Source organism: Gambusia affinis, linkage group LG04, assembly GCF_019740435.1.
Source record: "Gambusia affinis linkage group LG04, SWU_Gaff_1.0, whole genome shotgun sequence".
Lineage (NCBI taxonomy): Eukaryota > Metazoa > Chordata > Actinopteri > Cyprinodontiformes > Poeciliidae > Gambusia > Gambusia affinis.
In genome coordinates, this window is record NC_057871.1 from 26,490,126 (window position 1) to 26,511,098 (window position 20,973).

Here is a 20,973-nt window from a genome sequence, read left to right on the forward strand (position 1 = left end):
ATATGTAGTTTAATGTTTGACAGTGGCTGATTTATCAAAGTCATATATCAATAACATTGTACTTCAAGAACAAACACAACAAAAACAGGCAGTATCGTCACAAGCGTCTATAGCTAAACGGCTCCCTCTGGTGACAGATGTTTTAAATTACAGCTGGTATACGGGGATGCCAGCTACCGACCCCTAACAGCATGACGTCGTTTGGTAGCATTGGTAGCTGCTTACTGCTGCTTACTGCTGGGAAATGCAAAAGCGTCACCGGAAGCAGTTTGAAAGTGAACAACATCACCTGTGTGGTCGTGTACAGCTGCTGGTAAATAAATAAATAAAATATATAGAAGAGGGGCTGGCTGTGGTCCACATTTCCGGTGAGATATGTTTGCTTTAAGGTCTTAGTCTGATCACATAAATAAATGTTACACTTGACGGTTATTTATTTTTATTTTAGTATTACTGCAGTTGCAATACAGGAAATAAACTAAGAAGAAAAAAAATGCTAAGATAAACTACATCATGCCTCAGCTATATATTGCATCTTTTTTTTCTAAAGCAGCAATGCTGTCGAGTCTTTGACCGTTTCATAATTTAACTATCAAAATTCTAAATTTCACATTAGTTCTCAATTGCTATGTGTCAACTACAAATGTCTCTCTCTTAGATTTCTCTACAATTAAAAAAAATACTGGCGGAAGGACCGCAATTGAAACATAACTGTCAAATTGTCTGCACTACTTTTATTATTATTATTATTATTATTATTATTATTATTATTATTATTATTATTATTATTATTATTATTATTATTATTATTATTATCATCCTCACAACCGCTTTATTTTGAAAATCTCGTCCGGAAGTCCGTTTTAGCCTGTTAGCTTGACTACTGTCAACAAGCGGCGAAGCGAAGCCATCCCAACAACCGTCAGTGCTTGTACCGCAGCTTTACTCTGCTGTCACGGTTTCCAAAATTAAAACCTAACTTAATGAAATACAACGCAGTTTAATTTTAGCTTCGGCTATATCGTAGCAGAACCTTGAGCGGGATTATGACGCTTTAAATGAATCTTAATAGTTGAGTCTTACCTTCCAAAGAGAGGATTATCATCTCCTGAGCAACTGGAAACTGACAGTTGTGTTGGCTGTTAGCGACTTGTTCTGTTTATCTACGGCAGACGGCTCTACATGACGAGGTAAGTTATGAACGCCCAGAAAAAAACAGCTCCTCGTGCCCGTGAAACGGATTGCGTTTAGGTTTCACACACTTTGTCCGCTTCATGTGTCCACCACATTGTTCTTCTTCGTGATGCTACTTTTGTCGGTTGGGCTCCCTGCTGCGTTCAAGGACCACCTGGGCTTGTGGATACCTTTGCTCCTTTATTTTATATACGTGCAGGTATTTAAAATCCTGAAAACCATATGTCCAACTAAACAGTGGTTCTTTTAGAGCTCTAATGTTACCTTACCTATTAATATTATATATATATATATATATAATTTAAGTTGTCTTAAGTTTTAAGACAACTTAAGTTGTTTGACAAATGTCTACTAAAGAAAATTGGTCGGCATTTTTAAAGAACCCCATTTTATTTCTGTTTTTAGGTTTTAAAATAAGAAAAACATCCTTCTGTTGGATGTTTAAATTTATGGATAATTGAAATGAAAAAAGAACATTGTTTCCAACTTAATGGAAAAAATTGATCTAAAACAATATCTTCAGTATTTTTATGTGGAAAAGCAATTTATTACAAGAAAAAAACCTGCTTAAACTAGCATTTATTATCAAATTTATATTAAAAGCACTAGTTGACTCTATCATTTTAAGCTAAAGTTACTCAGAGCTATTGTAGAAGGTTCATATGTAAAACATATTTTACATATGTTGCAAATATGTAAAATTTCAAATTTAAATTTGAATTGGTAAAAAAAAATACATTTCAGACACTGAAACAGTCTGTAATTTAGCACAGTAATGATTTACTATTTTTGCTCACACACAATTGACTTGAATAGGCAAACAAACAAACAATAAAAAAAAAAACCTCTTAGTGTACAGTTCAGTAACATCACTCCCTCTTGTGGTGCCCCCTATGCTGTGTCATCCTGGGCTGAAAGCCATGTGTTTTTCTAAGTGTTTCCTTAGAAACGCAACACCACTGTAGGGGTTTTCCTGAAAATATGTTTAGTTGTCACATTTATATGACAACTAAACACTCTGTCGTCCTGAAAATTAAATAAATATATACATATATAAAATGTGGTGCAGAACGTCACTGCACCAATTTAGATCCAATCTGGCTACAGCAGAAGAACAGCTGTGCATTACTGGAGCACAAATGGTTTGAATACATCCCTTATTACCAGGCACGGCTCCAAGGTCTCAAGTAGTTTGGTTTCCAATCTAGAATCAGAAATGAACACAAAGACATGAAAAACGTTGACAAAATAATGACAGATTCACAAGACTTTTAACATTTAATATCAAATGTTAAATGTAGCCGCATCTGAAAACACATCCGGATGAATTTCAAGATTAAACAATGTATATCCATGATATTGTCATGGTTTAAACAATACATGGACTCCTCTTTGAATTAAATTATTATTAAATTACTACATATGAAGATGAGTGCCTTGTACTTTTTCACATGACATTTATTTTGGAAATTTTAAGTATTAGAACAAAAAAAGTGCTGTAATTCGGGTACACCAAAAATAAAATGCTGTTCAGCTAAGTAAAACTTCTAAAATTTTACATTATATATTTTTATTTTTATATTTTTGCTAAATATTTTCTATAGAAAATGTATTCCCCGTTTATCGTTTTATTTAACCTTTTAAGTTAAAAAAATGAAGTAAGATACAATTTTTTATTTTTTTTGCAATAAAGTTCCTGAATACTTTTATACAGTATGTTGATATTTGTGGAAATGTTATTTATTACATTTCTTTAAGTCTGTAATCGGCTTGAAAACTGCAATCAGTGCACTCTGAAATCATATATCGAAATCGAAGTCAAAATTCTTGTTTAGGCACACAATATTCACCTCACAAAGCTGATTCTGATTCTGTTATTAGGTTTACAACCTTACAACACAAAAAAACCAAAATAATAGTAAAGGTCTTTATAGTGCAATTATTCCATTAAAAAAAAAGTCTGAAAAACTGCTGCTGTTATATCTTTCTTTAAGTTGGTCCTTTATTGGTGAAGTTTTTGCTCTTTGGATCTTCCACAGTGACCTACACTGAGGCTATCCTTCCATGAGGGGAACTACCTTAAACAAACACCAGAGCCACACAGTGAGATGGTTAAGATCAAAGAGCTTTCATGTGTTTTTCAGGTGATTTATGAGAGTTAAAGCCTCAGTGCTGGATTCGTTGATTAGCCCCTCTGCTGCTTATTGTAAACCAGAACAAAGAAAACTACCCAGTGCCTCAGACAAATCCACAAAGCAACTATAGAAAGTGAGAGAATGCAAAGGAAACATCTGGACGGCACTGATGTAAACAGAATTTATTAGGTAGCACCCAGATCCGAGCGCTTCTTTACCTTCCACGCTGCTTTCAGGGTAACCAAGGAGACGACTTAACTTCTTTGTGTCTGACTCACATTTCACTGGATTGTCCCAGCAGTGTTAGCCACATCCTCAGCTATTTACCAGCCAGTTTGGCTCTGATTAAAGCCAATTCACTGCATTCCATTCTAAGTTTGCCCCTTCCAACTGTAGTCGCATTCTTCCAAGATGGTTTCCCCTCTTTCCCGTCCCTTCTTTTTCCATTCAAATTAAACCTAAATGTTTTTCTGGCTGGCAGTGTTACCCTCCATTCACTCGCCTTCTGTGGTTTTGCTTCTTTTCCACTAAAAAGTTCTCGTCTACCTCCCTCTTTCGTCTTTTCAACCTTATTTCGTCATTTTACCCACCCATCTTTTATTCCTGTTTTGTGACCTGCTTCTTTTTTTCGTTTTTTTGTCTAGCAGCTAGACAGTGTAAAGGACTAGACTCTATAGTCTTTTAAACAGTCTGGTTCTCTGTATTTTTTTCACCCCTCTCTCTCTCATGCCATTTTTCCGTCTTTGTGTTTTGCCAGTGTCAATAGTTGGGCTCTCAGACCCAGCAGAAACGCCTCACTCTGCCTGCTGCTGAGTTAAAATGTTACTCTTTATGTGCCTTTCTGTTCTGTGCCTTCTCACCTAATTCCTCATTCGGGCCAGGGGTTTTTTAGATGTATTGCTTTATTTGTGGTTGTTACTTTACGTATTTTCTTTAGCCGACAAATGTTGAGACCAAAATAAGGAGCGTAATGTTCTGAGAGAGAAAGTCAATTTTATTGTCTCATTAGACGCTTGGTGGTTTGCTGTTAATCTTGTTTGAGGAGGGAAACCAGAAGTTTAAATACACCACATAAGAGATATCTGCTTTTTTCCTCTCACTGTCTGAAGTCAAATCAGACCAACCTCTCTTGTAATTACCAAAATTAGTTCTATAAGCTAAGTATCACAATAATGAGGGAATGAATATGGCAGAGATTCATTGATTAATGTCTTTTAAACCAGAAGTTTATATTCATTTCCCGAGTATTCAGTAGCATTACCTTTGAACTGTATGCCTTCGGTCAAATGATTTGGGTTTCCTACCACCAGCTTATAACAATAGTTTGATGGAGTTCTGGTCCGTTCCTCCAGACAGATCTGGTGGAACTCAGTCAGGTTTGTAGGTCGTTTTGCTCTCGCATGCCTTGGCAGATCAGCCCTCAAATTCAATTTAGATCAAGGCAACCCCAAAACAATGACTTTGTTGTTCTTAAGACAATTCGGAACCACTTTGGCTGCATTCTTCGGGTCCTTATCCATTTGGACAATTCATTCATTTTGACTTCCCGACTGATGTCTTTAGATGTAGCTTCAATATTGCCGCTTAATGTTCTTCCCTTGTGATGCCATCTATTTTATGAAGTGCACCAGCTCTTCTCCAGTCTTGGGATGGTGTTCATTGGGTACAAGCTTCCCGTTTTTTTTCCACCAAATGTTTTGACAGTTGCTGAGTGGCCTTTCAGCCCAATCACACCACTTGAGCCAGCATCTTCACAAGGCCTTTTATATTTGTTCTGCTGTCTTTTGACTTTTAATCAGGCACTTTTTTTGGCTTCCGATTTACTCTGCCTCCCCTACCTTCTCTGACCGCACGTCACTGGTGAAAAGGCTGTGTTACCCTTTCTGGATAAAGTCCCCTTTTGTCTGTTTTTCACATGATCCCTGGTAGAACTTAAATCTGATTTCTTTTTCTTTCCCCAGGGGAATGTTTTCATCTTCCTGACACTGTGGCCTGTTCATGTTTTCACACGTCTGCACAGACGGTTCCACGGCTCTGTACAAGTCCCGCCGTCTCTCTACAAATACGACTTTCCAGCAATTTGAGAACGAACAGTGACTTGTTGTGTTTAGTTTGGCTTTGGAAGATGCAGCTTTTAAAGAAGAGATTAAGCTTTGTGCCTGAGGTATCAGGTCACGCTGACCGGGGAGGAAGTTGGCATGTTCACGAATTACTGTGCAAACTGCTCTCTCAGTTCACTTTCAGATGCATTAAGAAAAGGAAATGCTAAAACGGTTTTTCTTCTCCTTGCTGTTGCTGTGGAGTCCAAATATTTTGTATGAGTTTTATCTCCATTGTCAGATAGGATCAGTGTTATGGTTTCAAAAGTATGCTTCAACTAGAACTGGCATCATTTTGTATCTTACATTCTTGTAGGTTCTGTACCACAGCCATTAGTTTTGGCTGGGGCTGAGTGTTGACGACCCCACAATTCAATTCTTTGTTACCATTTGACTCAATATTGCTTCAAATACTGATTTAGGAATCAGTATTATACAAATAATTAATCAATAAAAATATTAATAATTATTTACTTTAAAATTTTTCATTCCCATATGAACAATCACGTATAACATTACTTTCACTTTTTGAGCAGTAAACCATCTGAAACTAAAACGGTAGCACGAGAACACTTGTGCTCAGCAGAGTTATGTAGTTACTAGTTACATTTACTTGGTTAACGTTTTGGAAAAATATCTACTTTGGAATATTTTAACAATGCTGCACTTTTTACTTTTACTTGAGTCATTTTGTTATGATGTATTCCTACTCTTTAGTAACATTTTTGGCTTCACTGAATGAACCAAAAATTCACACTGCTGCAGTTTTTGGTAAACTTTCATAAGTGTTTTATTGAAAGAAATTGATTTGGGAATTATGTTTTGTTTGCCTGATTTATGTTATTTTATAATTATTTATATGAATTATTTTCAGTTTGATATTTGAAATACCAGCAATCCCACACAACTTTGTATTTGGTCCATGTGAAGTAATTTAAAAAATAAATAAATAAATCAAATGATTGATTTTTATTTTTGATCAGTTGAGTAGCCTTTCCACCAAATCCATTTTTATCCTAGAGTAATTTCTTGGATGGCTACTTCAGTAAGTAATCAAAATGTAAATAATTCTCCGCTTCTAGTGGAAACTGAGATAATTCACTTTTGAATCCTAATTTTAAAGCATATTTGATCAATATTACCATTCTGACCCACTCTCTTCCTGAAAAGATGTTCAATTGGAGAAAAAGTAATTTACAATGCCTTGATGAATCTGTATTTTATTTACCCACCTCTAGTTTACTGTCCGTCGTATCAGAATAAACTTCTCCTGTTGTCTCTGTTGAATATCTGATAATATATATACAATGGAGGCTTTTATGCAAATGAATATATTGCGCGAGAAGCCTGGTAGTTATCACGAGAGGGGAAAGAAACTATTAATATCTAACTCTTAACTCTAAACTTTACCTCAGTGTTGTTTAGTGTTACTCTAGCAGTACTGACCTTTATTTTTCAGGGTGAAGATGTATTCCACAGAGCGGAGTCACGCCTGTGTGTGTGTGACACGGCTCAAAAGAAAAACACACACTGTCTTGTTGTTATTTAGTGTAAACAGAGAAAGGCCTGTTTCCACTGCACTGGAAGGCACAGTTAGCATGATGATGTTATTACTGTCTGCTTGCATAAACATCACCTCTTCCTGGTTTACCTTTCCTTTTTTATTTTTTAACCCGGCGGCGGCTGATAAACGGACAGAAAGTAATATTGAGCCTTTAAGCCAGACAAGATCTCATTGGACAAAAACGTTTGTGTCTCATTTTCCTACTAATGCTAATTAGTCAATATGAAATGTTTGGACGACAGTGTTTTCTGTGTGCATGTGTTCTGTCATACAGACTTCCTGTCTGTTGGGTCGGGACTGCCACAGCTTCCCCCTCTGTCATCATCTGCCGCTCTTTTTTTAGTCAGTGTTGTAGTTACGCTGGTCTGTACATTCGAACCCACATTAATGACTTCAGGATTCCTGCTAACTTTGACCAGGGTAAGAATTTAAGACAATACAAGGTTCGTCTCCGCTGAAAGTTTGACATTTCTGTTACGTTCTAGTGAGTTGAGCGTTGGCTGTCTCTCTGCTGGGTAACACCCTGTTGAGAAGATGGACTGATGATTAGATCCGGGTTCTTTCTAAGTCTTCTCCTGTTTGAATTACTAAGTTATGAGTAACTCTGCTCAAGTGAGTTCGGTCAGTCGATGGGTCTATTAATATATGGCTATAATGACACCCACCATTCTGAGAGCAACTTTAACTCTTCTTAGTATGCTAATGTGTTTCTGCTAATCGAGCTTGCATTAAGGTTCATGCTCCTTTTGCTTTTCCTCATCTTATAGCCACAAACTTGAATGTATTTTGAATTGTATGTGATGCACAAACTCAAAGTAGCACATTTTTGTGAAGTGGAAGTACTTATTTGTACAGCACAGTTCAGCAACACATGCAGTTCAAAATGCTTTACCTGATTAAAAACACAACAATTATGAACATAAAACATCACATTTTCTAAAATGCCATCATCTAAGATCATTATAGTCAAATATTGGAATGAAGACGAGAATTTTTCAATGTTCTAGTTAATATTGACCTAACATAACTTTAAACAGGTGGGGTTTTTGCCTTGCTTCGAAGGAACTCAGATTTGTGGTGCATGAAGACAGACTGCAGCTTCTGCGTGTTTGGTTCTGAATCCGGGTAAGCAGAGTAGACTAGAACCAGAGGGAGGTTTACACAAGGACAACATCTCTATAACGTATTTTTGTTCCGAGCCATCCAGTGATTTTTAAACTAACAACAGTATTTTAGAGCCTATCCTCTACAGCAAGCCAGAGTAGGGACTGAGAATATGTGCTCTATTTTTCAGGTTTTATTGGGAACACGAGCAGCAATGTTCTGTATCTGCAGCAGCTGTCTGATTGACTTTTTAGGCAGATCTATGAAGAAACTATTGCAGTAATCAATGCGACTAGAGATAAACGCATGGATGAGTTTTTCTAGATCTCGCTGCAACATTAGACCTTTAATCCTGGAAATGTTTTTTCAGGTGACAGAAGACCGACTTTGTAACTGTCTTTATGTGGCTCTGAATGTTCAGGTCAGAGTCCATCACTATCCCCAGATTTCAGGCCTGATCTGTAGTTTACATCTGTAATAATGAAGCTGTACACTTACTCTAGATCAGTGTTTCTCAGTTCCAAAGACAGTAACTTCAGCATATCAGGTGTGTAGTTTTAACGTAGAGCTCACCAGAGGGTTGGCGCAGTCAGGAGTAAAGCTGAGCAGTTTATGCTGCTTATCTTCACTGTAACAACACATCCTTAACCAATCGGACCGCACAGCTTAAAGTTGCTGTTGCCTCATCGTTGGGATGCGTTGTGTTACTGGCAGGTGATGACATTTGAGCTTATTCTGCATGTGTGACCACAAGCTAACAAAGCAGCTGAGACCAGGTTGCTCCCTCCTTCTATCAGTCTTCTTTTATTGAATAGTAAGATATTTTCCTTTATGTTCACCGGCTCTGTTGAGGTCTGCAGGAGGTACGTGTGTGTTTTTGTTTGCATAAGATCACAGGAACAATTGTTTGCATGTCCTGTAGAGTTGTGTTTATGTACTCCTGCTGTGTAATCCCAGGGAGTGTGCAGTATTAGTTGGATTACACGTGCCCAGGATTAACTGCAAAAGCGTCTTCTAGAGACTTAACTGTTGGTATGACTACCACCACCGCTAACGAGGTTAATGTTGCTCCTTTGTTATGTTTCACTCCTGCTGTTCCACCACAGCGTGTTGTTGCTCCTACGGTTGTATCCACTGCTATGTGAATGAATTATTATTATAAATTATTAAATTATTCCCAGCTGGGATGTGTAGAATCTACTTGTCTTTCCTGTGAGCATGGATTTGTTGTAATACATTTCAGTTATTGGTGGTATATTTAAAAAAAATAAATCTATTTTTTTGAATGTTCCACAAAATATCAGTAAATTTGTAACTATGATTAAATGCAGTTACTGTGTAAAGTTTAGTGATACAAATCACACTATTTTTAAGTAAGTGTCGTCCAGAAAGCGCCTGTTTCAAATGAGAATTTTGTTATCAGACTTCTGACATCTTGAAAAGAAACAGTCAGCCTACCACTTCACCATTGCTTCCCACAATCCTTTGCTACGTCACTGTTACTGTCACGTGACCAAACAAATACATCATGACGAACCTTTTCCTTTTCTTGTCTAGCAAATAAACGGCAACAAGATTTCATTAATTAGCAGTTAATTAAACTGCCAATTTTCATTAATTAATCTTAATTAATTAGCTGCTGCAAGGTTGGGTATTCACGCAGCAGGAGGATATCGAATATCGAGACAATATTCGAGCCATATCCTCTCGAATAACTTTCCAGGAATTCTCGATCGTCAAACTGAAACCGATACATCGGCTGATAGCGATGTTGGTGCCGATATATTGAGCATCGTTAGTAAAAGAAGCTTACTTAATCCTATGATTTCTTCATCTTATCCCTTCAGTCATGGCTCGTAGGAGTTCTCGCCTGGTGTCTGGTGGCTACTACCATTCAGATGAGGAATCCGACTCCAGCAGTGTGACCAACATATCCTACAGAGAAAACCCTGTCAAGTAAGTATCTCCAGTATTTGTGTGCAAAGCAAGGATTCTAGCTTGGAAATCCAACTTGAGTCCCATGTGTGATTGTTCTCTGACGCCCATTTGTCCTCCAGGGTTTTCAAGAAGAAGTCCGGAGGTCGGAAGTCGGCTTCCCGCACCAGCAGCAACGGCAGTTCTGCCAGTCCAGAAACTCCGGTCCCTGGGCCAGGCCAGTACACCCTGTCACTCCTGAACTTTTAGTCAGATCTGTGTTGTAGAGCTCTTTTCAAAACAGCGGAGCTAAATAATTACTAATTTAACAAAACAATAATAATTAGACAGCTAATTAAATGTCATGTCATCCGTCAAACTGAGGAAGCACCATCCTGTTGGGAGTGGGACAATCTGACACGGCAGCTATCTGTTCCCTTCCAGGTCTGACGGCAGGGAGCGCTCCCACCCTGTCGCCCATGAGGAGCGTCACCTTCGCCCCTGCCGCGCCGACCCCTCGGCCGGCACTGACTCTGTCGTCTCCTCAGAACCACACGTCCAAGCGATGCCACTCAAGGACCCCGGAGAGGAGCCCTTCTCCTGGCCACTGCAGCGCCAGCCTGCCGCCCCAACAGCACAGATCCAAAAGCAAGGAGCAGAGTCAAAGTGGCGCCGACAGCTCAGGGTACTCGTCCGCCGAGGGCCCCTACAGGAAGCCTTCACCTGCCATCAGCACAACCAGAACCCCACCCTGCAGTAACGGTGCAGCCCCCAGTCCAGGATACAGAAGAAGAATCAGTGAAGCCTTTTCTAATCTAATGAGTGAGAACTACTTTGTGTTTTATATGTGTGTTTGTGTTTCTTGGCGAACCCTAATGAAATTCTTTGTCTCTACTTTGTGACAGATTCAGCCTCAGTGATGGCTGCTCGTGCACACAGAAAAGTGCTTCATGTCACATCTTCAGGTTTGTCATCTTTAGCTGTGTTTCCACTGACCATATAAATGTGCAATTTGACATTTTGAAAATACATTAGCTTAATGGAAACAAGTAATTTTGAATCTTGTTTTATGCTAAAAAGTTTTGCTGCTAGGTGTGTAGGAGGTAGGGTGGTTTTTTTGTTGTTGTTTTTACCGTATCTGTATTTAGCAAAGCTGCTAAGTTTGCCCAGAGAAGAGAAGCAGGTTTGTCATCTGTTGTTTGTTTGGGGGTATAGCTTGTGCGTGAGATTTATGGGCGTACTAGAAACAGACAACAAAGGTTCCGACCTGGCATGTAAAATACCAGAATGCTTTGGTGTGCAAAAAAGCAATTAATTGTGTTCTAACTTTTTACACCTTACAAGCTAGAAATAAACATTGGTTGTCGATATCGGACTGGTACGTTAAAAAAATGACTGAATACAATAACATCGGAGAATAACGATATTATTGCCGATGTATGGTGCATACCTAGACAACGGCAATATTTTTATTACTTTTTAACATCTGCCTGTGGACTATAAGCTGCTTTCACATGCCAATATTTCTGTAAAAATAGCTTCTTGTGATTTTTCTACCTGATAAAAATATCTCTGTAAATAAAACATGAGTTCTCTTTCTTACAGCTAACGATTCAGTCAGGGATCGGACGAAGAAGGCTTTCCTGCTGGCTCTCCTGCTCCTCATCATACTCATGTGTAAGTTACGCCAACATTCAACGTATCGGAGCCTGCTGCGTCGTCTGGTTGATGTTTCAGCCTTGTGTTAAAGACACTAGCATTATTCTAGCAGATCTGTGTAGATCTCTGCAGCTCAAACGACTGTGATCACGTTTCTTTTTAATGAAAGCAGCACACGCCCTTTAACAGCGCTGCTAGAGCCGCTGTTGTGTGAAGGGTATAAAGTTATCAAGAGCAGGGTTTTCCCCAGGCAGTCAGAGGAGGTGGCAGGGTCTGACTCAAAGCAGCCGTGTTTCATGTTCCACCCCACAGTGACCGAACGTGTCACGCACCAGTTAAATGATGCTGTAGTTTCTGCGTGTTTCTGAGGGCTTTATCTGAAGCTTTGTTTTTCCCCTCTTTATTTTTTTTCTGCAGGTATTTGGTTGCTCCTTCCTTTGTTCACCTCTTTCGTCGTTCGCACAGAACCCGGGATTCGACCCAGCAACATCCCCACACCTGTGATGGTAGGACTCAGCTACAGCTTGTGTTCCTCTCTCTGTGTGTCTGTTCTGGTTACCACAGTGCGCTGCTGGGAAAAAACTTTACTTCCTTCTTACGGATTCGTTCAGTTTTCACTAGAGATGCACCGATCCGATATTGATATCTGTATCAATCTCGTTATTGAAATAAATTCTATATTGTGTATTTGTGACGATGTGGCTGATCGATAAGAGTTGATATATTCATTGTAGTTCTATCCTTTATTATTTATTTTATATGTAGAATTCCTAATTGCACTTTGAGAAACATCTGAAAGAAAGTGTGTTGCAGTTCATTTGTACGTGTTTGGCTAAAGTAGTCAACCTGTTGCTTTTGTCAGTTTCTTTATTATTTATTCTGCATTGGTTTTTCTACTCCTATTTGCACCGACTGAACAAATTAAAGTTGTTTTTGTGTAATTAGCTGTGTTCTTTGTTGGTGCAGAGTTATCAAATAAATTTGTAATCCGGTACAGGTACGTTTTAATCCAATTCAGCTGTTTTTCCGTATCAAATCGGTATCGGCCGATACTAAACTTCAGATATCGGTATTGGAAGTGAAAAAAGTGGATCCGTCCATCCCTAGTTTTTGCTACGTTGGAAAATGGAAATATTTCAGGTTCTTAAACAAATTCTGATATCAGACAAAAGTTAATCTGAGTAAATACGAAAGCAGTGTTTAGTTTTACGAGTCACCTGGAGGCCTGATCTCTGCAGAGTTTTAAAACGAACACAAATTCTAGCTAAATACTCCAACTCACATATGGACTTCTGGCAAAATGCCGTGTGGACTGACGTGAAAAAAACAAACTTTCTGAAGGTTTGTGTTTTCTGGGTTATAACGATATAATAACGTACTTTGTAGAAAGGGCATCATGCCCACCATCAAAACATGGGTTTAGTATGTAGTCAGAGTATGAAGAGGTGCAAACATTCATTTGCAACCTGCTTGTTTTAAAAGATACCGTGTATTTTAGCTTTGCTCACAACTGTGATGTTTTCTCATTTGAGTTAATTAAAAGTGTATTTTCCTTCCATCCAGGATCCAGATGTCGTTTCTGCTGCTATACAAGCAAAGATGCAAGATTTTCTGGTAAGACAAAGGGAAAGTTAGAGAGAAATTTAACATTTGTAATATCTGGTTATTACAAATGGTACTGAACAGTAAACAAAATAAATTGGTTAGAATGGATTCGAGGCCTGATCCCTGATCCAGAAACAGATTTTTATTAAATTTGTTTGTGTTTTTCTATCCCAGGCGGAGCTTCAGCGGAAACAAGAACAGCTTCTCAGCCAGGTTTGTTTGCTCTTTGTTTGGCAGCATCTATGGTGATCAATTAATACAATGTCCAGAAAAATTAACATCAGAACAACCTTCACCTACACACACTCTCTTCAGCTGCCATATATCACTCAACAAAAAGAGAAAATGTCCTAAATGCTCCTTTAATGAGCCGTTTCTATATTTATTGTTGGAAGATTCTTAAAAGAAAATGAGGTTCAGTTTATCGTAGCTAACCTGCGCTTAGAGTGACCTCTGGTGTTTGAGATATGAAACTGCAGAAATGATAGATTTTCTGTTGGATTCTATTTGCTGTCGCAGGTTTAAAAACTAGAATGCTTTATTTTTAATAACGTTGATTGTATACATTGACAAAAATATATTTAATAGCTCTTATGTCTAACATTTCTAACCACATCGCTTTAATTGTCTGACATCATTTACCGTAATTTCCGGACTATAAGCCTTTTGTCTCACGCTTTTGACCCTGCGGCTTATACAACGATGCGGCTTATTTATGAATTTTTTCTAACGGCCAGTAGGGGCGCTGGAGCAGAAAAGGTAAGCGTGAGACAGTTGGAATATATCTGTAGAGGAAGACTAATGTAACATCGTGCTTTGTGCATGAATAAAATTAGCTTGAACAGACCCTCATCATGGAGAATGCAAGAAGAAATGCATATGATGCAGCTTTAAAGTTAAAAGCAATCGAGCTGGCCGATAAAGAAGAAAACAGACACTGAGGAAGAAGACTTCCATGATTTCAGTGCACAGGAGGAAGAGGATGACGGCTCTCCGTGACTTTTAACCGTATGTTATTTAAACCAGCGCTGTTAGTGTTGTTTTGCTATATTGCTGCTGTTCAGAAAGAAAAGCTACAGCATATTATTAAAACTTTAAAAACACCTTCTGTGTACCGTCTTTCTTTGTAAATATCTCATGTTTCAATGTAGACACATGCGGCTTATACACCGGTGCGGCTTATGTATGTACAAAATGTGTTTCCTTTAAAAATGTAGGGGGTGCGGTTTATAATCAGGTGCGCTCTATAGTCCGGAAATTACGGTAATAATAATAATTACATATTTTATTTATATAGCACTTGTTTCTTTTTTTGTGATGGATAAATTTCAGATCTGCTCAGATTTTTTTGTTTTTTTTAGCATGGGGCACAATGTGTTGGTTTAGATAACTTTTTTCCTCTAAGTACATCCAGTGAAATCATTATTGGAAAACTGCTTTTTGTGTTTATCTTAGTTTGATATTAAAATGTCTCTGAGAATCTGAATTGTGAGAGTAATTAAATAAGCCAATACAGAAGAAATCTGGGCATGGGATTGGAAGTGGAGGGCAAATACTTTTTCACAGATAAGTCTGTGTACACAATGTGCAGAATGAGTGTGTGATTATTTTCAAAAAGTAACTGCCTTTCCGTAAGGAGCAGCAGCCTCCACACCCAACAGCTTCTCTTTATCGTTTTCCCGCAGCTGAAGGAGAAACATCAGCTGGACGTGGATTTCCTGAAGGCGAAGATCGAGGTGGCGGACTCTGACATCCGCCGCCACCTGGAGCAGGAGGTTTCTGGTCTGGGGAAGCAGATGGAAGTTCATCAGCTGGACAGCCGCTCCGCTGCCACCAGCCTCAGCCTCAAGATCCAAACTCTGGAGACCCAGAACGCCAAGGTAACCGCCGGAAACGCCTCTGACTGGTGGAGACGTTTCCTCCCACTTCCAACACTGTGGCTTCACTGTGGCCCCTTTGTGTTGCCGTAGTTGTCCCAGGAGCTGTCCTCCATGCATGCGACGCCAGCTCCAGACTCCGCCCACAACCAGCTCACACCAGAGCTCCAGCTGGCCATGGAGAAGTGGCTCTCTGATCGCATCCAGGTAGCCAGTCTGGAGATCGTCGTGGAAGTATGAATTCCTAACTGTGAGTGTTTCTCACCGTTAGCTCTGTTCTTCAATCAGAAACAGGAAGCAAACCGGATGGAGGTCAAAGTGGACTGCAAGGAGTGTAGACGTCCAGAGGCTGACAAAATGCCTGACTTTGCTCTTGAGACTCAAGGTCAGAGGTTTAAAATCTCCTGCCAGAGTTTGTGTTTAAAGTTCTACCAAGTCTGCTTTGTTTGGTACGGAAGCCGAGACCACAGATACTTTCCCCCGATGGTTTTCTCAAGATAAGTTAATTTCCAGATCGTATTTTTCAGATAATTGATTGGTGTGTGTGTGCGTGTGTGTGTGTGTATGTGTGTGTGTGAGTGATTCCATTCTGCCTGCCACGACAGCCTGAGAGGACTACTAAGTGTAGGTCATGGGATGTGTGTGTAACTGTAACTCTTCGCTAGAAAACAATTGAAAAACTAAATTCTGATAACGGAAGAAATTATCTGAAGAAAACTGTTATTTTGTGATAACAAAATTTAAATATCTTGTTATGTTAAGGAGGAAAAAAAACTACGCAAATACGACCTCTCTCGGCTTCCTTAGGTTGGATGTTTTTTCAAATTAAAACCCCCCAGATATATTTAAATATGTACATCAATCTGAACGTTTTTCTTAGTGTGTGTAAAATATCTGTTATTTTTAACTGTGCATTGAAGACGCACGAGGACCTTTTCTCCTTTCCATTAATCCGGTTTTCTGTGTGCGTGTCTGTGAAGGTGCCAGCATCGTCAGCACACGGTGTTCAGAGACGTATCGCATTCGCTCGGCGTGCATCACTCTCTTTGGTTTCCCTCTCTGGTATCCGTCTGAGAGCCCGCGCACCGTCATCCAGGCACGACATCCTGTTCGCTCCGTCGGTGAACGTTGGCTTTCCCAGGCGGGGTCGCTAACGAAGCCTGCTGTCTCTCCAGGGTTACCCGGTGCTGCTCCCTGGGAAATGCTGGGCGTTCCACGGCGTCCAAGGCACCCTGGTCATCTCTCTGTCTCACCCCATCAGGATAAGTCATGTGACTCTGGACCACCTGCCTCGCTACAACTCCCCCACCGGCAACATTGACTCGGCACCAAAAAACTTTGAAGTCTACGTGAGTTCCACGATGCTGCACGCATTTTTTATTTTTCGGGGGGTTTTGTGTATCCCGGTAGCTCAAACAAAACTCTGTGGTGGGACTGGTTGCCTTGCAATGTCAGTGGTGCATTTTGCTCCATTCAGCTGATTTAAATACATTTGTGGCACCGCATGTTTTTCAGCCAGCAAGTCAGCCGGTTACAAAAATGACAATAACACACAGCAACATAAAAGAAGAAAAAATGATAAATGATTCTGCCAATAATGGATGACTTTCTGTAATTATTTCACTTAGTTCATTAGTAAATATAGAACTTTATTCATCATGCCTTCCAGTGTGTCTAATTTGAGTGTAAAAAAATTTCTTGGCAAATATTGGAGCTGACTTTTATAATTGTCAAATGTGATAAACTGTATTTATTATATGTCATTTCAGAAGATTGAAGCGAGCCTTAACTGTGCTCCAAACTTTCATATTGCTAATCTTGTATGAAACATATTACTATTATTATTAATATTCTGTATTGTTATTATTATTATTATTATTATTATTATTATTATTATTATTATCGAGTGGTGCAACTTGATTTAAAAAAGAAAAACAACTTGCACACAACAATAGTTTTTTCCTGTAAAAAAGTAAAAATGAACTCCCAGTGGCTTTGTCAACCATCGCTGCTGTTTGTAGTTGTGCGTCAGATTTACGGGGGTGCCAGAAACACGTGAAAACAAAGGTTCCGGCTCAAGACTTTTGTTTGTTTTAAAAGAAAAATTTAAAATAATGGGATTAATTGTGTTAATAGGTGACATGTGTATTGTTAGCTATTATTATTATTATTATTATTATTATTATTATTATAAATCACTATGACAACTCAAGTAGAGAGAGCTTCATTCAGAGCAGCTTTCTTCTGTTTCTTTTTCCTCCAGGGATTGAAAAATGACACAGAAGAAGGAGCGCTGCTCGGGGCGTTTTTTTATGATGAAGACGGAGAGTCAACTCAGACGTTTAAACTGCCTGTAAGTTCAGACTGGTCTCTGTTACACGGCGGTGTATTAGGGATATTGTAGATTAAAAAAATTAAAAGAAACAAAGAGGAGTGAATTTCCACCAAAAGTTTCAGAAATTTTGAGATCAATCTCAGAATTTTTGTAGGAAAGAGCTTCTAAATTTCTGAGTTTGAAACGTCGAAAGTTTTCTAGAAAAAAATCTTTCAAAAACTTTAGATTAATCTTAGAAATTTCCTAGAAAGAAACATGGAAATTTCAGAGCATGAAAATTGGAAAATGTTTGATTTGCAAAAAAATGTTTTGCTTTTAATACTCAGAAAGTTTCCGAGTTTTTTTTTTCTATCAAACTTTTGACTTTTCAAACTCTTTAAATTTCTGAGATTCTTTGGCACAAATGTACCCGTCCTTCACTTTTCTATCTGCAATATCCCTAATAAGCCGTCGTACTATCACCAGTGCATCTCGTTTCTGTTTCCATAGTAACAGAATACAGTCTAAGTCTTCGTTCACCTCTCTCACCTCTCCTCTCCTCCGTCCGTCCCGCTGTCTTCTTCTCCCCTGCTCTCGCGCAGAACCCCAGTGACGAGGTGTTTCGGTTTGTGGAGCTGCGAGTTCTCTCTAACTGGGGTCACGTCGAATACACGTGCCTTTACCGGTTCCGTGTGCACGGAACGCTCGCCTACGTTTGAGAATCCCTTTGCATCACGTGTTTAAAGACATGAAAGTTCTCCCTTGTTGTCCAATGAGTAAAGGACTCATTTCTACTGAAAAGGTGTTGAGTAATGTTACTCCTGTCCCAGCTGTCTGTAAAGCAGCAGGTTTTTTTGCAGTGTTTTTTCTTTGGTAATATTAAAGTTAGAGGCGATAGAGGAGCTCTTTGTGCAGCGCACAATTAGCCTGGCGGACAGAAGAATGAAGTTTGACCAAACGTCTGCCTGGTGAAACCTTTTGGTAGCATGAGGTTCTGGTAACTTTATGCTTACAATCATGAGCGTGCCACTAGATAGTTTTTCAAATTTTGCTATTGATTATTTCTATTTATGAGTATTTTTCTGCTTCGTGGTTCAGTGTGCTAGAATAAGCCAGAATTTTCTTCTAGTTAATGTTTTTTTGTTTTGTTTCGTTTTGCTAGTTCTTCTTGATTATAAAACAACTGAGGAAGGCTGAATTAATAAATAATAAAGTGCCACAAATAAGATGTCAAAACTAAAAAAAAACAACAACAAAACAGCACGTTGTGACTGACAGGCTCTGTCCATGTTGGATGCCTTTTTGAAATAAATTTTTGATTTTTGTCTCACCGCCATGATGTATCACAGTTTGATTGGCTAGTAAGAATCATGACAGGCAGCAGGGGAGCATATTTAATCAGCATTGTTTCTTATTGTGGTAAATTCTGGAAAAAAAAAAACAGAGAAAAATATGCAGTTTTGTGTGATTATATTTTGCACTCTTTTAGGAGACTCCAGTGTGCTTATTTAATTTCTGGTACTTGAAATACTTGAACATCTTTTTTAATAGACGCCATGCTAATCGCATGAAAGATCTCTTTCCATTTCCTTGAACTGAGGAGTTTATAGGAACTTTTCAAGCTAAAATGCTTCTTTATTCGTTAGACAAAGATATAATTTATGAATTTATATTATCTGCTTTGAAGGGTAGACTTGACTACAACTGTATTCTTAAGTCGTTAAACATTCTCAGAAACGAATCAAAATTTTAATTAATTGGCAGAACTGCCAGTACCTTTTGTTTCACATGTCATATAGCATATTTAGACAGGATTTAGAAGAGGAATCCGTATTAATTTACTCAGATCTGCACTAGATATGATGGAAAATAATTTATTCCTACCCACCTTTTCGAATCTAGACAAAAATAAACTCAGGATCTGTTTCTTCTCAGAGATTGTAGCACTTTGAGGTGTGAGATCGCTTCAAAGTTTAAGGTGATTTGTATTTGTTTTTGTACATGTCTGACTCATTACCACCCATTTTTAAAAGCTACTGCACCAACAGAATCAAATAGGACGGCGGGTAAAGTGGAACCGAAGTGTTACTTTTAAATCAGAAAGCCAAATTTGTGTCTTTCATCCTCATATTAAAGTGCAAAGAACTGAAGTACAGAAACTCTTTGCTTAATTTCCTTTTTTTTTTTTTTTACTTTTTATCAATTAAATAAACTGATTATCCCTGAATATGCTTTACTAAACGATGAATGTCTTACATCTTTACAACATAAGGCTTGTGTTTATGTTGTACATGTTTTTTGTTTTTTTTACCAAATGTTGAGTTCTTTTACTGGCTCTCCTGTCTAGACAACTCAACATATGTAACTCTTCCTAAGGTTTTGCAGAAATAAATCTGTGTGAGAAAGTTGGGGGGGAGGAAACACATCATATTTTTGCTTCTTTTTTTTTTTTATTCTGTTCTCCTTAATAAAAACAAAGCAGAAAAATTACCCAACTGCTTCAATTTTGAAATGCAGACTCCGTTCAGCTAGAAAATGTGATAAGGTTGTTGGTGAATAAAGGATTATAACATCTTTGTTGTTTTTTTTCTTCTTCTTCTTTCCTGCTGAAATTGGTAGAGTTGGGAAAATCTGCTCAGGAAACAAATGGAAAGAAAACGTGAATAATCTAAAAGATAAACGGAAAAAGTTTGGATTAAGACAAATGTCGCCATCAGATTTTGTTTTACTTTGTAGTGTAGCAAGGATAAGGCTACATTATGTTGTATTTGTACATTAAAACTTTTTATCAGTCTCATAAAATGCTATTAATATTCTGAATGGTAAATTATCAAAGTCATTGCACCAACTTGTTACGTAATTTAAGAGAAATAATGTAACTTGTAAAAACGTTTCAGAATCACACTTCATTTGAAAAATGTAACAATTGGCTTCATTTACATTTTCAGGGACAAACACGGTTTGGAGGCTACAGACTTATATTCAAAAATTTTTTTAAAACGTATTCTTAGAGGTATAACTACTCACGGTTTCTTTGTGGTTCTAAACTATCGGAATAAACGTAATGATTTCAGGACTTTTTGAGGTCAGAACACAAAGTTGGGATGATTTGAAGATCTCAGCTCAGCCTTCTGTCAAGATGGAGACCTCCTGCAGAGGTCATGGCCAGCCAGTATCTCTGAAGTACCAGAGAAATGTCGTCGCACTACAATTTGAAAAAAAAAAACAAAAAAAAAACACTTCCACGTCTTTCCATGTTGAACTGTGGTTGGCACCAACATAATAATGCATCTCTTCGTGTCCATTGTGAAGTTCCTTACCTCAGTCGAAGCTCTACAGTAACACCTTGCGTTAGATTTCTCATTTGCCAACCTTACATCAGTTGTTTACGGTTTCAGGTTGCATCAGTGCGATGAAGCTTCTGTACTGCTACTGTAGATAAAATACTCATGGGAGAATCATTGTGCTGCCGGAGACACATAAAACTTACCATCCAGTTGGTGGCTTA

General features: G+C 38.4%; 1 protein-coding gene across 1 annotated transcript in view; it reads left to right on the forward strand.

Moving 5' to 3' along the window:
- LOC122830314 (SUN domain-containing protein 2-like) overlaps positions 1-20,039 on the forward strand; it is a 32,057-nt gene extending 12,018 nt beyond the window's left edge. The window contains exons 2-16 of the mRNA XM_044115563.1: positions 9,944-10,052; positions 10,154-10,248; positions 10,455-10,832; positions 10,916-10,975; positions 11,616-11,687; positions 12,087-12,175; positions 13,233-13,283; positions 13,449-13,487; positions 14,960-15,154; positions 15,245-15,358; positions 15,440-15,536; positions 16,132-16,247; positions 16,327-16,500; positions 17,415-17,504; positions 18,068-20,039. Of these exons, the coding sequence (XP_043971498.1) occupies positions 9,946-10,052; positions 10,154-10,248; positions 10,455-10,832; positions 10,916-10,975; positions 11,616-11,687; positions 12,087-12,175; positions 13,233-13,283; positions 13,449-13,487; positions 14,960-15,154; positions 15,245-15,358; positions 15,440-15,536; positions 16,132-16,247; positions 16,327-16,500; positions 17,415-17,504; positions 18,068-18,184 (1,794 nt within the window). The 5' untranslated portion in view covers positions 9,944-9,945 and the 3' untranslated portion in view covers positions 18,185-20,039. The remainder of the gene's footprint in view (positions 1-9,943; positions 10,053-10,153; positions 10,249-10,454; positions 10,833-10,915; positions 10,976-11,615; positions 11,688-12,086; positions 12,176-13,232; positions 13,284-13,448; positions 13,488-14,959; positions 15,155-15,244; positions 15,359-15,439; positions 15,537-16,131; positions 16,248-16,326; positions 16,501-17,414; positions 17,505-18,067) is intronic.
- Positions 20,040-20,973: the final 934 nt, after the last annotated feature.